General features: G+C 46.0%; 1 protein-coding gene across 7 annotated transcripts in view; it reads left to right on the top strand.

The window, feature by feature from the left end:
* The window catches only part of ADCK1 (aarF domain containing kinase 1), a gene marked incomplete at its 5' end in the record, with an annotated part of 106373 nt that overhangs the window by 21405 nt on the left and 68672 nt on the right, over positions 1 to 16296 (top strand). For 5 of the 7 annotated variants that reach the window (XM_081083849.1, XM_081083853.1, XM_081083848.1 and 2 more), the window contains one exon: positions 13017 to 13220. The exons of the other annotated variants lie outside the window; for them this stretch is intronic. In XM_081083849.1, coding sequence (XP_080939975.1) covers positions 13017 to 13220 — 204 coding nt within the window. The remainder of the gene's footprint in view (positions 1 to 13016; positions 13221 to 16296) is intronic. 7 annotated transcript variants of the gene reach the window in all.

Raw genomic sequence — 16296 nt, 5'->3', positions numbered from 1 at the left:
ACTCTCACAGTATAATAGCCAAGTGTGAGATGGTGCTGGGGCAGTAAATGCCTGCACTTCTGGGGCAGCTTTTGTTGATACACTTCATGCTCCACAGAAATTTGTCTTGGTTTGGAGCGTGCGATGCAGCCCTGGAGGCCTGCTGTGACTCCCCAAGGACCAGCTGCCGAAAGGGGCCTTGGGGGCCATTTTGCCTGGTCTCCCCTCTGACGGGAACATCATTGTAGCATCTTCCCTGATACTGTCGCTGAACTGCTAAGCCATTGTGTACTTCCCACCGCTGACCTAGGTTGGAGACTGGGTACCAATGTCCAGCTGGTGCCAGCCCCATCCTCTTATGCCCGCCTCTCCTGTGGACCAGGGGGAAAGGGACTTTGAGCTGACTCCTGCAGGATGAGTGGCCATCCCTTGCATTGTTTGACTTGCTCACACTTTGGGTCACAGTTCGGTTGCACCATGGCCATGTCTGGGATTGCTTCCCTGCTTTCCATTGGCTGAGCCAGAGCAGAGCAGATGAACATAGCCCCAGAGCTGTGGCATGGGCCGGAGCCCCGTTATTTCCAAGGGAGGCTCAGATAAAGGGAGGATTGAGAGCTACACAGGGTGGAACTCCTGGCTCTGCTGTTAGTTCTGGGATGGGGGGAGGCAGTAGCATCGCCTGTGAGAGGGAGATGGTGGCGGGGGGTGGGGGGTGGGGGCGGGAGGAGAGGAGAGTGGGCCATCTGGGGCTAGGAAGAGGGGAGGGCTGGGAGGGAGGCCTGGGTCCTGGATGAAGAGGGTTTTGACAGGTGAGAAGGGAAGAGAGTGGTAAGATTGTGGATCTTCCCGTGCAAAGTAGTTGGGGGGCAGAGGATGGCACAGGAGGTGACTGATCACTAGGGGGGTTGGGGAGGGGCGGGTGGATAGTGAGTGAGTGGGGAGGTAATATACGAGGTGGGAGGGTGCCTGGGTTGCATCAGGGGGGGCCTGGTAGGAGTTGAATGTCATACCGAAGGCAGTGGGGACTTTTGGGGGGTTGTCACTGAAAGCTGTTTTCTGTTTTCCACCGTGACCAGTGCTCTGTCCCTTCCTGACCCGCCTCCTTGGGCCTCATGGTCTGTGGTCTTGTCCAGTGTTTGCAGTGGGAGGCCTTATGCCTCCTGGGCCTCCCTCACTTCCAGTGGTTCTCTGATCTTTGTTTGTGCAAGTGGTGCTTTCCAGGCCTCTGTATGTTCATGAATTTGTTCCTAATCTCCATGCTGTTAGCTGGTTTATTGGAACAGCTCCTGGGAGGCCAGACATGGCCCGGCGCCATGGCGGCCGTGTGGCCCAGCTATTGGATATAGCTGAGGCTCAGCTGGGGCAGGAGTGGGGGGAGGGCAACACGGTGGGCCCATAGCAAGCACTGGCTGCCTGGATTTTTTTTCTTTGAGTTCATGAGGAATGCTTAACAGTGTGTTTGGAGGGGCAGCAGATTTTAGTAGAAAGGGACAGGTTTTGGAAACAGAAGATAATGACTCAAACCCTGTATCTACTACTTATTGGCGGAATAACCCTGGCAAGGCCCCTAACTTTTTGGAGCCTCAATTCCTGCATCTGTGCAGTGGGGAGAATGATAGTACCCACTTCAAGGCTCTTGCCTGGATCAGTGAGATAATGTGTGTCCAAAGTTTCATGCGCTGTAAGTGACTGTGAATTCACTACTGAGGACCATTATCACAGTGTCTGATGAGCAAGATTTGTTCCCAGCAGCTTATATCATATGCTGGTACAGTGAGCCAACAATTCAAATAGAAACTAGTGATTATGGAGAAGAGTATGTGAAAATTACAAATCAGGGGCCTATTTATACTTGTATTATGCTGACAAGTCATTTGGCAACTTAAGTTTGATTCTCATTTTAATATGAAATTATTAACTGAACTTGGGTGTTAGTAAAATGTAAGATGATAGGAAACATACGTACATGGGCATTCACAGCCTTTATCATCTATTAATGAACACATAGAAATTGGATGAAGACAGGAATCTTTTGTTTAAAAGACTCAAGATGGATATTTATATAAAATGTGTCTAAAATACTATAATTGATTTAAAATTAGCAGTTTATATATTCTTGTAAATATTTCTCTATTTTCCGAGTCCAGCACGGCTAGAGAGTGGTCCGGTTCCTAAGTAGGGGCTAGGGGGGATTGAGAAAATGAAAAGAGACACAAATACAGTAGGGAAAGCTGGGACTGGGTGGGAACACTGTCCTCTGATGGAGAGACAGGGTCCCAGAGCCAATACAGCATGTTTATTTTATACAGCAAAAACCAGGAAGTTTTACTAAAGGTCAAGACAAAGGAGATTATGTGCCTTCTTGGGTGGGCCTGAGTCGTATTCATTCCTGGTGCTTGGCTGGATTTAGATAACGAAACCTACCCCCTGGCACGTGGGCTGAAGGTCAAGCTGACAACATTCCTACCTCTGGCAAGGTGTGTTTCCAGGATGTGGCTCTGCCAAGGCCACTGGATTCAGCTGGCAATAATTAGAGAAATGCTCATGTGCCTTCCCAGGCGCTCTCTACGTATTCTGGAATTAGATGGTGGTGTAGTTGCACAACTTAGTGAGTATAGTAACCACTATTGAATTGTACACTTAAAAATGGTAAGTTTTATGGTATGTGAATTATATCTCAATTTTAAAAATAAAAATAACTAAAGCAATAACTTTATTATAAAAAAATTAGAGTCAAGAAAAATTACCTAGCCCTAACCGGTGTGGCTCAGTGGGTACAGCATCAGCCTGTGGACTGAAGGGTCCCAGGTTCGATTCCGGTCAAGGGCATGTACCTTGGTTGCGGGCACATCCCCAGTGGGAGATGTGCAGGAGGCAGCTGATTGGTGTTTCTCTCTCATCAATGTTTCTAACTCTCTATCCCTCTCCCTTCCTCTCTGTAAAAAATCAATAAAATATGTTTAAAAAAAAAAGAAAAAAATTACCTAGCCTTTTACCAGTTTAAACAGTATGATTTCAATATACTCTCTTCTAACCCTTTTCTATTATATCCATAATGTTTTATTAATATCATGAACTGTTTTTCTCATTTAACGTGTTATTAGCATTTTTACATGTTGCTACATAGTGTTCATTTAAAATGGCTACCTAATATGCCATTGTGTAACTGTTACACAATTTACTTAACTATTCTCTTTTTCATGTCTTGGACTATTTTCTTAGGAGAAATTTCCAAATGATAGATTTTATTTATATATATATATATATGAAGAAAGACAAACTGCAGACTGGGAGAAAATATTTTCAAATCATATATTAAATAAAGTACTCGTATATGGAAATTTAAAGAATTCCTACAACTTAATAATAAGAAACCAAACAAGCCATTAAAAAATGGACAAAAAAAAATGGACAAAAGATTTGGATGGACATTTCACCAAAGAAAATATACAGATGGCAAATAAGCACATGAAAATATGCTTAACATCATTACTCTTAGGGAAACATAAATTTAAACCAAAATGAAGTAACATTACACATGTGTTAGAATGACTAAAATGAAAAAGACTTACTCTATAAGCATTGGGAGGATGTGGAGGAACTCTCATACTCTGTTGATGGGAATTTAAAATGGTACAGCCACTTCACAACATTGTTTAATTTCTTAAAAAGTTAAACATATTCCCATCAAACAGTTTGATCATTACATTCCTAAATACTTACTCATGAGAAATGAAAGCATATGTTTATGTACCTGAATGTTTATAACAGCTTTATTTATACCTAACAGATAAATGAATACATGAATTGTGATATAGTTATACAACGGAATACTACTCAGTAAGGAAAAATGATCCCATTTCATCTCTTTGTTTTGGCTTATGAGCTATAATTCTTTTTGTTATTTTAGTGATTGTATTAGTTTATAGCACACAGTTTTTACTTGTCACTGTCTACATTCAAATGATATTATACTACTTCACAGAATATAAGAATCTTACAATAGTATACTTTCTTTCTTCCCAGCCTTTATGATGCAATACATTTTGCTTTTACATGTATTATAAACTCTACATTACATTGTTTTATTTTTGTTTAAGTGATTACCTTTGAAGAGACAGAATATTAAAAAAAAACTCTTGTATAGTTACCCATGTGTGATGTTAGTGGGTAGATGGTATTTACAACCGTTATCCTGAATGAGATCCCTGAGGGAGTATACCTAGAATATTGTATTTATCATGTTGTTTCCCCCCCTGTATTTTTTTGGTCCTTTGACATCGGGGTTTTGTTGACACTGGAGGAACTAATTCATAGAGAGAGCAAGCTCCTCACCAGAAAGCATGCCTTTCATAGGCACACCAACCAGTTCAGAGCCCATGCCACCAACCATCTCCTTTACTGAGTAGTTATTCTCTGGCATACAGTCCACTTGCCCCACCTACACCAGGGCCAGGTACCAAACAATTAGGGACATGCCCTGTGCTCCCAAGCCTACAGCAGTTATTCAATCTAGTCAATCCTAAGCTTGCTTACTCTCCCTCACCGATTCTTTTCCACGGAATCTACAGTGAAAGCTCTTGCCCACATTTTCTCCTCCTTCCCCGTACTCTTGGCCAACTGTGGACTGAAGGGTCCCAGGTTTGATTCCGGTCAAGGGCATGTACCTTGGTTGTGGGCACATCCCCAGTGGGAGGTGTGCAGGAGGCAGCTGATCGGTGTTTCTCTCTCATCAATGTTTCTAACTCTCTATCCCTCTCCCTTCCTCTCTGTAAAAAATCAATAAAATATGTTTAAAAAAAAAAGAAAAGAAAAATTACCTAGCCTTTTACCAGTTTAAACAGTATGATTAGTGCTTCCTCATGTGGCCCTGCATGGCCTGCCAAGCCTCCTGCTGCTGGGAACTGTGAGTGAAACTTCTTCCTTTGTGAGAGCCGTTTCTGTGCCTGTCTTGCCGTATCTCATTAAAACAAGTCCTCAGTACCCTTACAACAGCACAGCAATGCTGGCTCTGGCTGCCTAGAGTACCTCACTTAACCTTCCCAGGAACCCTATGGATATAGCTGAGAAGACGCTCAGAGGACGCTCCATGGAGTGGGATTAAATTTGTCCTCGGTCTCCTTCAAAACATTTAGAAACTGCAACCTATTCCTCCCCTCCCCGTAAGACATGATGAATTTTACTTTGTTGCCTAAATGACAATTTAAAGCAAAGGGTGACATCAGAAAAGAGACCTTCCAGGCAGTCCTGGACTGATTTCTTGGGATGAGGGGGGAGTTATAATTTCACGTTCATGATGAAAACACACATGTGGATCATAGTGTCCTATAAAATTAGGGAGGAGGTGCTGGAGTCCTCCCTCTGCACCAAAGTCTGCGTGGCAGAATTTTGTACATTTAAAGCTGAAAAAAAAAAAGAATTAGCTGGACTTTTCTGTTTCCAGAAGATGTTGAAGAAGGGATGATTAAAAAAAAAATGTCTCCCCCATTATTGATATAATATACATTAAAGAAATTTGGAAAATACTGAAAAACCTATAAAGAAGGAAAAATAAATACTCATGTAATCTCACAGCCCAGAGATGCCACTGTTAATATTTCAGTGTATTTCCTTTGGGACTTGAGTTTTTGACTAGAAGAATTAATCAAAGGTCCTTCTCTGTTTTGGGATCTGTCTGTCACCTTCTCCTTTACTCACTCTTCCTGTGTGTGTGGGGTATGTATATATGTGTGTCTGACTGTCTCTTTCCTCTCTGTTCATACTCACCCCTAAATCCCATTGGGGATATTGCCCCATTCTTATGGGGAGCCCCGTTGATTCAGTCTGACTTTGGTAACTTTCTGCCAAGGTTGGGGGCCGAGACCCTTGCTCTTGGGATTTAGACACAAGTCAAGAATTGCCCTCCTTAGGCCTTTGCTCCATCCCTCTCAATCAATAACTAATCAACAGTAAGTTGATCTTATTAGCTATTCACTGCCCCCTCCCAAACCCCAAACCAAGTTGACTAATGAGAGTGTTTTTAATTAATGTAACGCAGATTAAAACTCATTACAGCAAGGTTATTGGTAATGAGATAATCATAAGGCAAGTTATTGAGCTGGGAGTAAAAATGAAGTTGGAGGAGGGGCAGGGAGACCATGCCAGCTGTTTCTGCTATTTTTTGGGCAGGGATGGATGGGGGAGTAGAGGCTTGCCATGAGGGTACGCTGCAGTGACACACCCAAACCAGTCAGGGAAGCCAGGTGCTGGGTAAGGGCAGGACTCAGGTCTAAGGGGGAAATGGGTGATCAGTATTGGGGTAGTAGCAGAAGTAGGGAGATCTTTGGGGAAGAGAACCTGAAATTGGTGTATTTAGAATAGGCCTCTATAGCTCTTCTTATGCAGGGATGCTTTGCAATTTAAATGACACAGCTTGAAATTATTATTTCTGTCTATTAGGTCGTGGTCCAGACTTGTTCGACTGAACGAAGTACAGGGAGTAGATGGGCCTCAAGTTCTTATTTTTTTTTTTTTTTTAATTTCAGCTTTCAAGAAAGATTGATTCCCTCACACCTCTGTCTCTATTCATTCATTGAGCACCGATTATACATATGCTGGGGCCTGTGCTAAGCTTTTTTATGCATTGCTTCATTTGGTCAACACAGTTATCACTTTTCTCTTCCTTTTACTGATGAGGAAACTGAGGCTCCAAGGTTTAGCAACTTGGCCCTGGTTATATGGCAAGTCAGTAGGAAATCAGGATTTGAACCCAGGTCTTTTTGATTCCATAGCCAGAGCTATTAGTCATTATGTTTTATGATCCCCTCTTATTGTATTCAAGACCAACACCAGCTTGCATTGGACTTTTATACCGGCTGCACTTGACTCAAGTTCCATGGCCACCCTGGTGCCCTCCCCAGCACCTGGCAGGCCTGGGAGAGCTCAGCAGTACCTTTCCTGCCTGCCATTGGTGATTCTAGTTCCATGGCTGCATGTGCACCTCTCGGTCTACATGGTAAGCCCTTGGCCCGTGAGGGTCCTGGTTATACTTCCTTGCCTCCCCACAATGCTTGTACACAGAGAAATTCAGCTGATGCCTCTTCCTGGCGCCTGGGTGAGCACACCAATAATTCACCAAATACTGGCTCTGGGCCCTTGGGAATACCACTGAACCTCTCTGGGGTTATTTCTTCATCCTTAAAGATACATATTAAGGTCATTTTACAGAGATATTGTACAGATTTAAAAATGATAACAACCACTGCAACCTACATTTGAATGTTTACTGTAAGCCAGAAATAGTACTTAGAATGGGGCACTAAATAAATGATGATCCAAGTGTTGGTGAGGATGTGGAGAAAAGAGACATCTTGTTCACTGTTGGTATAAAGGTAAATTGGTGCAACTACTATGGAAAACAGCATGGAGTTCCTAAAAAAATTTAAAATAGAACTACCTATGACCCAGCAATTTTATTTCTTGGTATTTATCTGAAGAAAATTAAAACACTAATTTGAAAAGATGTATGAATATCCCCATGTTCATTGCAGAATTATTTATAATAGCCAAGATATGGAAACAACCTAAGTGTCCATGAATGGATAAATGGTTAAAGAAAATGTGGTACATAAACACAGTGGAATATTACTCAGCCATAAAAAAGAATGAACTCTTGCCATTTGCACTAACATGGATGGTGAGGGCATTATGCTAAGTGAAATAAGTCAGACACAGAGAGACAAATACGGTATGATCTCTTTTATGTGTAGAATCAAATCAAATCAAAACAAAACAAAACCAAGCTTACAGATACAGAGAACAATGTGGAGGTTGCAAGGTGGGAGAAATGGGTAACTTTTTAAAAATTTAAATGAATAATAATTTAAAAAATGACTATTTATTTATGATAGTTGTTATTAATTTATAAACCTGAGCTGTCCAATATGGTAGCCACTAGCCACATGTGTCAATTTTAATGTAAATGATTTAAATTTGAATAAAATGAAAAATTCAGTTCCTCAGTCGTACTAGCCACATTTTAAGTGCTCAGTGGCCACTGTGGCCATGTAGGTAGTGGCTGCATATTGGACAGTGCAGGTACCAAACACCTGCATCATTGCAGAAAGTTCTGTTGAATGGAACTGTTATAAACTGACTTTCATTTACCTGCATGTCCCTCCTGGTATGTATGCCTGTGTAAGTGCTCAGAGAGATGCATAGTATGAAGGCCCAGATTCAAGGGGATGCAGAGATTGGGAGATCCTGGAAGCTCAGTGCCTCTCACTGAGCACACTCGCATGGGCAGGGACTGGGTCCTGGGTAGGAGAGAATGCCTGTATGTTTCCTGCTCCCAGCAGGCTTAGCCCTTTAAAGTATCAAATTAAATGATGCGGAAAAGGGGAGGGGGTTGCACTGAATCAGTAGTTTCTTAAAATTCCGAGTGTTACCTGCCTTCTGATCCCAAAGGACAGTGAAGCTGCAGGAGCCGGAGCTGGAAAGGACCCTGGAGAGCAGAGGGCCTGCTCTGGTACTCAGAATGGTATCTTTTGGCCTTAAAAGAGATTTTAATTTTTTGGTGAGTGGCAGTGTCCCTCACCCTCATGTAACTGTGTGTGTTTATTTAGAAGCTGGCTGAAGGTGATTTTGGAACCTCTTTAGTTGAAATATGAGCAGCAAGTAGAGCTGACTCATTTCCATGGATGATGGCTTTGTGAGTGTAAGACCTGTAGTCACCATCAACCTACACTATGACACATGACTTGCCCTGAGGTACACAGAGCGAACAGGGGACACACATGATTTACCCTAATGGCGGATGTGCTAAGTATCTGGTGAGTCAGTAGACTGGGCTTGTCAGGAAGCTGGGCTTGTGTCACCAGAGGTGGCCCACGCAGAGCATTACCTAGACACGGTCCTGAAGGTGACCATCACTTTGTGCCAAGAGACACCCTACCTGAGACTGTCTTATGCCATAGATGAGGGGCAGCAGAACGCTGGCTCTGTTCCCTGGTGGGAAGGCTTGGCAGGGTGACACTGATGTTTTCTGAGGGCTGCCAAAGGCAGACAAATGCAGTTGTGCATCGTCAAAAGAACATGGTAGAAGTATTTAATACACACGCGCACACGTACACAAACACACATACATGCATGCACAATGCACACAAACACATGCACACACATACGCATGCATGCACTCACATCCTTACATACAAACCCACACACATACACACAAACGCACACACCATACACATGAATACACACACACAGACGCACTTGGTGGATATTCTCTCATTCTGAAATGCCCTCCTTTTTTACCCTAATCTATTCAAATTCAGTTTCAGGGGCTAACCTTTTATATAAGCCAGAGTCTATTCATGCCAATAATTTGAATGGGGAAAATTTAATAAAAAGGATCATTAACTAGTAAAAGGTGATTTACTCCTAAAAGGAGTAAAAGAAGATTCTAAGGGTACAGAAGTAGCCAACGCACAGAGCAGCTGCTCCCTCTAGGGCCGAGGGGTAGTGAACCAGGACAAAACTGAAGACTCAGCCAGGGCTTCCCACCTGCAAAGCTGAGCTGCCTGGGTGGTGAGGAGATGTGGTGGAAGGCGTGGCCCATGGGGGCAGCCTGCCTGGTGGCGGAGAAATTGGCTGGAGCTGATGTGCCGGAGAGGCCTGCTGGGTAGTCAGAACACTCGCTGGAGGGTGTGGGTCTGAGCTGCTCCATGGGAGGGGCCCACGAGGTGGAGGAGAAATTTATTGGGGATGGCTGGTCTGTGAGGGCCACTGAAGTGGGCACTCCCAAGCCACTGGCCTGCTGGCTGTTGTGCTGAAGGCAGCGCATTGGGACCAGCAAGGGAGAATCCTTGCTCTGTTGTGGCCTCCACTGTCCCTCCAGAGCCCTGTTGACAAAGCCCAAAAGCCACCATCTGACAGGAGAAATGACACAGGGTCCTGCTCCAATGTCACAGTTCAAGGCAAAGAGTGTGGGCTTGGAGCTGAGAGGCATCTGTTCATGAGTGGCACATACTCCACTTCTCCTGCTGGTAGCCAAGCCTTTCCTCAGATTCCAGCCTTTTTGGGCCTTCCATCCATGAGCTCCCACGGTGGATCCCACTGCCACATGTCTGTCTGGTCTCCCCTGTGGTAGAGGGCACAGCACTCAGCCTGCTGAAGTCCCAGTGAGTGCACAATGGTTGATGTCTTTACTGCAAGGGGAGGCAACAAGGGTGTGTATCCTTACCCTATTTTCCAATCCTCTGTTCCATTTGGTATTGACCCTGGAACAGCTTTGAGTAGGGGCTGAGTGGGTCTCCTTAGGGTGGGGGGTGGCTGCTGGGTGCCAGGGCAGCCTCACCAGCATCTGGCTGGACCTGGGCTCTGGTCACACCTTCCTTTAGAATTAATGGGTTGTGGATGCCTTTCTGGCCACCTCATATTCTGCTGTTGAATAATGTGACCTCTCCTCCGCTGGCTTGGAATTGGGGGACAATTACTTGAGCTGCAAAAAATCATCCTATATAATAAAAGCCTAATATGCGAAGTGTCCGGTCAACCAGTCAGCTGTTCAATCAAAGCATAACATGCTAATGATGTGCTAAGGCCGCTCAACCGCTCACTATGACGTGCACTGACCACCAGGGGGCAGACAGTCAACCAGTCGACCAGTCACTATGACGTGTACTGACCACCAGGGGGCAGATACTCCAACTGGTAAGTTAGCTTGCTGTTGGGGTCTGGCCTATTGGGACTGAGTGAGATGGGCTGGACACGCCTTGGAGTCCTCCCGCGGTCCCTCCCCAGCTGGCCAACCTCCTGCATCCCTTCCCGGCCCCAGTTGTGCACTGGTGGGGTCCCTCACCTGGCCTGCGCTCTCTCACAATCCGGGACCCCTTGGGGGATGTTGGAGAGCTGTTTTCAGCCCAATCCCGCAGGCCTCTGGTTTGTTTATAACAGCCTGGACCCTTGTATTGTGAGGATGTGCCCAGTTCCATGTTTGACTGTATTAACTTTCTTTGTTGCTTCCTTAGAACAAGGGTTTGAGTGTGGCCTTGGCCAGCCATCGCACTACTGACCTTATGTTCCAAATTCTTTTAATATGTTTTTATTGATTCCAGAGTGAGAAAGGGAGAGGGAGAGGGAGATTGAAACATCAGTGATGAGGGAATCATCCATTGGTTGCCTCCTGTATGCCCTCTACTGGGGATCAACCGCAACCCGGTCAGGGAAGATGCTCAAATTCTTAAAAAAGAGCCCTGGCCAGTGTGGCTCAGTTGGTTGGGCATTGTCCCATGCACCAAAAGGTTGCCGTTTTGGTTCCTGGTCAGGGCACATGCCCGGTTTGCCAGCTCGATCCCCAGGTGGGGGTGTGCAGGAGGCAGTCTATCGATGTTTTACTCTCACATCCATCCTTCTTTCTCTCTCCTCTCTCTTCCTCTGTGTCTAAGAAGTCAATAATATATATATATATATATATATATATATATATATATATATATATATAAATAAAAGAGAGAATCTATCCCATCCCTCACAGTCCTTTAATTCATGTAGAGTGTGCTGTCAATCCTTAATTCTCTTTTCCCTATAATCTCCTATCTGGGAAAGAAGCTCCTCCATGGCCCAGCTTGGATTAGTATCCACATCAAGGCTGGAGGATTCTGCCCAGGGGAATGGAGTCATGTGCACAGGCTTCCCTGGGGGTACCTTGGGCTGGGAGGCAGAGGTGTCCAGCAGAACCAGCAGTGGGGGTCCCTCAGGGCTTAAGGACGTCCTCCCTCTGCCTGGAGTCTGTGGCATCTGCTCTGCTGTAGTGGGAGAGGGCAGATAGGCTTCATGGCTGCTGGGATGAGGATGTTCAGGGCTACACTATGCTCTTCTTAATTTCTAAAGTAATAGTTTTCTGTGTGGTTCACTTGGCAACTAATTATATGGGAGTTTTCAACATTTCTTCCATGTTTGTTGCCCACTGTTATTTAACTCTTCATGTGGTTCATTGCCTCCAATATGTACTTAATTATGTCAGCATCTTTCATAGTACTTGAGAGAGGGTGAGTCCATCATAGATGGTCACCCTCTCTTCGTTGACTTCATGGGCAGAAGAGGTACAGGATTCCCACAGGGCACTGGACTCCCTTGCCTTCTCTGTGTGCTCATGGGCCCACCCTACCTCAGAAGCTGTAGCTCCAGGAAGGCAGGGCCCTCAGAGCTCCCAGACCCTCAGCTGAGCTGGGTGATGACTGGGGATGCACACCCTGGGGGCTGATACCCGCCTCCCAGCACTGGAAGGACAGGTGGGCATCAGGCCGCAAGTTAAGGCTGTCTTGTCCTATTTTAGTATATGTGCTGCCGAAGCGAGCACATGGCTGTCTTGTCCTAGACAGCCTGCCCGGTGGCCTGCTCCATGTGCCAGGAAACTTTTTGCTCCAGTTAATTCGAGATCACTGCAAAAGTTTGCTGAGTTGAAAGAGCTCTAGGTTTGGAGTATTTTCTAGACTTAAAAAAAAATTATTAGCTACTTCTTGATAAGCAAACCATCTGAGTTTTTTATCTTTAAAGATACCAATACCTGCCTCCCTGAGCTGCTATAGGAATGAAGAGAAATAATGTATATGACCATGTTTTAGAAATCGTAGGTCTCCATACAGATAGTATTATTAATATGTCTGAGGGTTGGGTGGCAAATGCATTAACTTGATGTTCCCTTGAATGAATCATTAGTAGATGAGATTTGGTTAGAAGCCTTGAATGAACACCCATTTCTGAGGGAGTGGGGTCCAGACCAGGTAAGTTTGATGGAAAGGAGATTGGAAGCATCTGGCCATATGAGAAGGCCAGCCTTGGTATGAGGTTGCAATTGACTGCTCTGGGTACCATGATTGAAGGAGAACACTGAGAGAAGAGGTGAATGAAGGTGTGTGTGTGTGTGTGTGTGTGTGTGTGTGTGTGTGTGTGTGTTCTGAGGGTAAATCAGGTTTTCCAAGCAGAGGGGCAGAGGGTCGATGCCCACTGGACAGGGTGCACTCACACCTCTCTGGTCTTGGCCTGTCTCCCTGCAGGTGCACCTCCGTTCTGCCCGGCGTCTCTGTGAGCTCTGCTGTGCCAACCGGGGCACCTTCATCAAGGTGGGCCAGCACCTGGCAGCCTTGGACTACCTGCTGCCTCAGGAGTACACCAGCACACTGAAGGTGCTGCACAGCCAGGCCCCGAAGAGCAGCATGCAAGAGGTCAGCCAGGTCATCCGCGAGGACCTGGGCAAGGAGGTACCTGCCTCTGCCAGGAGGGCTGGGCCCTGGGACGGTATGCTTTTGAAAAGGCCCTGGCAGATTCTCACTGCCAGGTGCTGAGGACCCACTACTAGTGCAGAACCACACTTCACACAGCTTTCAGTGCTCAGATCAAAAAGGTTAGAAGGAACCAGTGTTTCTCAGTAAAAAATATTAGTTGGACCATATGAAAGGAGTGATATTCTACTGCAACCTAATATGATTGGTTCAACCTAGTAATATCTATCAAGTATTGAGGGTTTCTCATGTGCCAACACCTGTGTTGTGTTCATTCCATGTACTATCTCACTTAATTCTCACCCAATGGCAGGTACTGCCACTAACCTCATTTTGCAGAAGAGGGATGGAAGCTTAGGTGCTAAGGTAAAATGTCCAAGGACACTTTAATATGTGATTCCAGCATACTGCTCTCTAATCCTGTCAGCGGGCTGTCCAAATCATTCGGTGCATTGGCTTTCCCGGAACATCTGTGGCAGGCAGCCATCAGCCTCTGCTTGATTACCTCTAGTGATGGGAAGCTCATTCTCTCATCTGCTGCCCTCAGTGGTCTCTTCTTTTGTTAGTCATCTCTAATTATAAAATTCTTCCTCCTAAGGCCTAAAACCTGCCTCCTCAAACCTCACTTTTATTCTGACACTTAGAGCAACAGAGAAAGGGGCACAGGGTCCCTCTGTCCACAGCCCAGATCACATTCCTTTGGACTTATGCTAGTGATCTTCAGGATGTGTGGACCCTGAACTGGGCACAGTGACATGGGCCCTCGCTGGCCTGTTCTGGTTGTCTTGCTTCTGGGGACAGGGAGGGGCTTGAGTAGCTGTCTGCAGGTTGCTGAGCTGTGGGTCAGGCCCAGCCCTACAAATTGTGTGCTGTAATCTGAGGATACCTCAGCTCTCTCTACTAAAAAAACTTCCTCTCCGCTCTCACCTATTACTCTATTTGCAATTCTCCTCTTTGATAGAGAATCCTTTGGGTCTTCTAGAATTTTTTTCTGAGCAAAATAATCTTAAAGTCAAGCCCTGAGCAGCTAATACCTTTCCTGAGATGAGTTGATAGCCTTTGATGCCCCCCATTTGCCAGGTCCACCCCATCCACTTTCAACTTGCCCATCCGTTTCATGACTAAGTCTGGGTTAGGCACAGTGGCTTTAGAGTTTGGGCTCTAGAGCCAGGAGTGTGGACCATGCACAAATTATTATTATTATTATTATTATTTTTTAAATATATTTTATTGATTTTTCAGAGAGAGGAAGAGAGAGGGATAGAGAGCTAGAAACATCGATGAGAGAGAAACATCCATCAGCTGCCTCCTGCACACTCCCCACTGGGAATGTGCCCGCAACCAAGGTACATGCCCTTGGCCGGAATCAAACCCAGGACCCTTCAGTCCGCAGGCTGACGCTCTATCCACTGAGCCAAACCAGTCAGGGCCATGCACAAATTATTTATGTGGCTCCTCACTTTCCTCATCTGCAGGATGGGAGAGTGTGTTCTCCTCATAGGGTTGTTGTGAGGATTAGACGTGATAATGACTATAAAGTGCGTTTGTGCCATCCCTGACCTGGAGCAAGTGCTCGACAAATGCTAGTTACTCCTCAGACCCACCGTGTACCCTTAGCCCTCAGTGCCTATGCATGGTCTTCTGTCTGCCTGCAATGTCTTACCCCATCCTCTCCCTGTCAAGGGAGTCCTTGTGTTTCTAGACCATTCATCCATCTATGCACCCATCTGCCAAATGCCAGGCACAGTGCTGAGTATCCTGACCAAAGCCCAGCTCTCCTGTGAAATTGTCTGTGATCTCTGCACAACTTCGCTTCCTCTACTCGTGCACCTTGTGGCTTGGTTATATCTAGGAGGTTCCACTGCAGGCACTAAAGTCTTTGGGAAGAAGATTCTTATGGTCCTTTTACTCTGTATCTACAGAACAGTATCTGGTGTACAGTGGGTGCCAGTGTTTGTTGAATGAACCATTGGACGAACGAGGGACAGCTTCCTCAGGTTACTCAGGATGGAGAGTCGGGGCAGAGGCTTCATAAAGACCAACTGTTCCATTTCTTTGGTCTGCATGGAGCTGGCCTGGCTATTTGTCCCTGAATGTAGAGCTGGTATCGGATGCCCAGCATCCAGCCAAAGAGGTCCCACTGGCCTAGAGGGGGCCTGGATCACACAGGAGGGGGAGCATAGAAACCTTTTGGATTTCTTTCCCACTGAGGAACGTGGGGGAGATTGAGCGAAGGTGAACCCCAATTTAGGGCTGGGGCCAGGAGCACACTGCAGGCTGGGAGGAGCAGGGTTAGGATGGAGGGACCCCTGGCAGAGGGGACAGGATTGGCACCGTGGAGGCTCATGCATGGCTTTGCTTCTTGCCAAGACACTTGGCTTCCTGCTTCCTGTAGCATGAGATTCACCCCCAAATTAAAACTAAATAAATCACTGTAATAACAGTGTGAAGAGCATCATTGCTGGCATGTGGCAGCTCAGTGCGGGTGGCTGCGAGGGAGGAGAGCTAGCAGATTAACCCTTGGAGGTCGACTTGTCTGTGGATAAAGACCCTGATGGTCCTTTTACCCTGTACCTACAGCCCCAGAACAGTATCTGATGTATAGTAGGTGCTAGCGTTTGTTTAATAAACCAGTGGACGAATGAGGGACAGGAGGGAGGCTAGAGCAGGTCAGTGGCTCTCTCTAAGCCATGATGAAGCGAGATGAGAAGTTTGGGGTGTCAGCAGTCATGGTGGACCCACCCAGCCAGCCAAAGGATGTTTGGGGTTGGAAGATTTCACCTGCATCTTCAGGGCCTCTTCTCCAGGCCACCTGGCCAAGTAGTCCTGAGTGTGGTGGCCTGTGGCTCTGCCCCATGGGTTGTCTTGAGCCCTCTGAGAGAGGGCAGCTGATGACAAGGTCACGGTTCTGTGGGGGCGTCCCTCACAGCTGGGAAGCTCAGAAACCTCTGGTTTCTTACCCCGGCCCCCACAGGCACACAATCAAAGCCTTCCCTCCCTTTCCTCCTCCTCCTCCCACCCGGGAAGATGGCATTTGTTCCCTGTGACACACTTT

This window comes from Myotis nattereri (genome assembly GCF_964212035.1).
Source record: "Myotis nattereri genome assembly, chromosome: 1".
Lineage (NCBI taxonomy): Eukaryota > Metazoa > Chordata > Mammalia > Chiroptera > Vespertilionidae > Myotis > Myotis nattereri.
The sequence above is the reverse complement of the archived record's forward strand: the minus strand, read 5'-3'. Positions and strand labels throughout refer to the sequence as shown.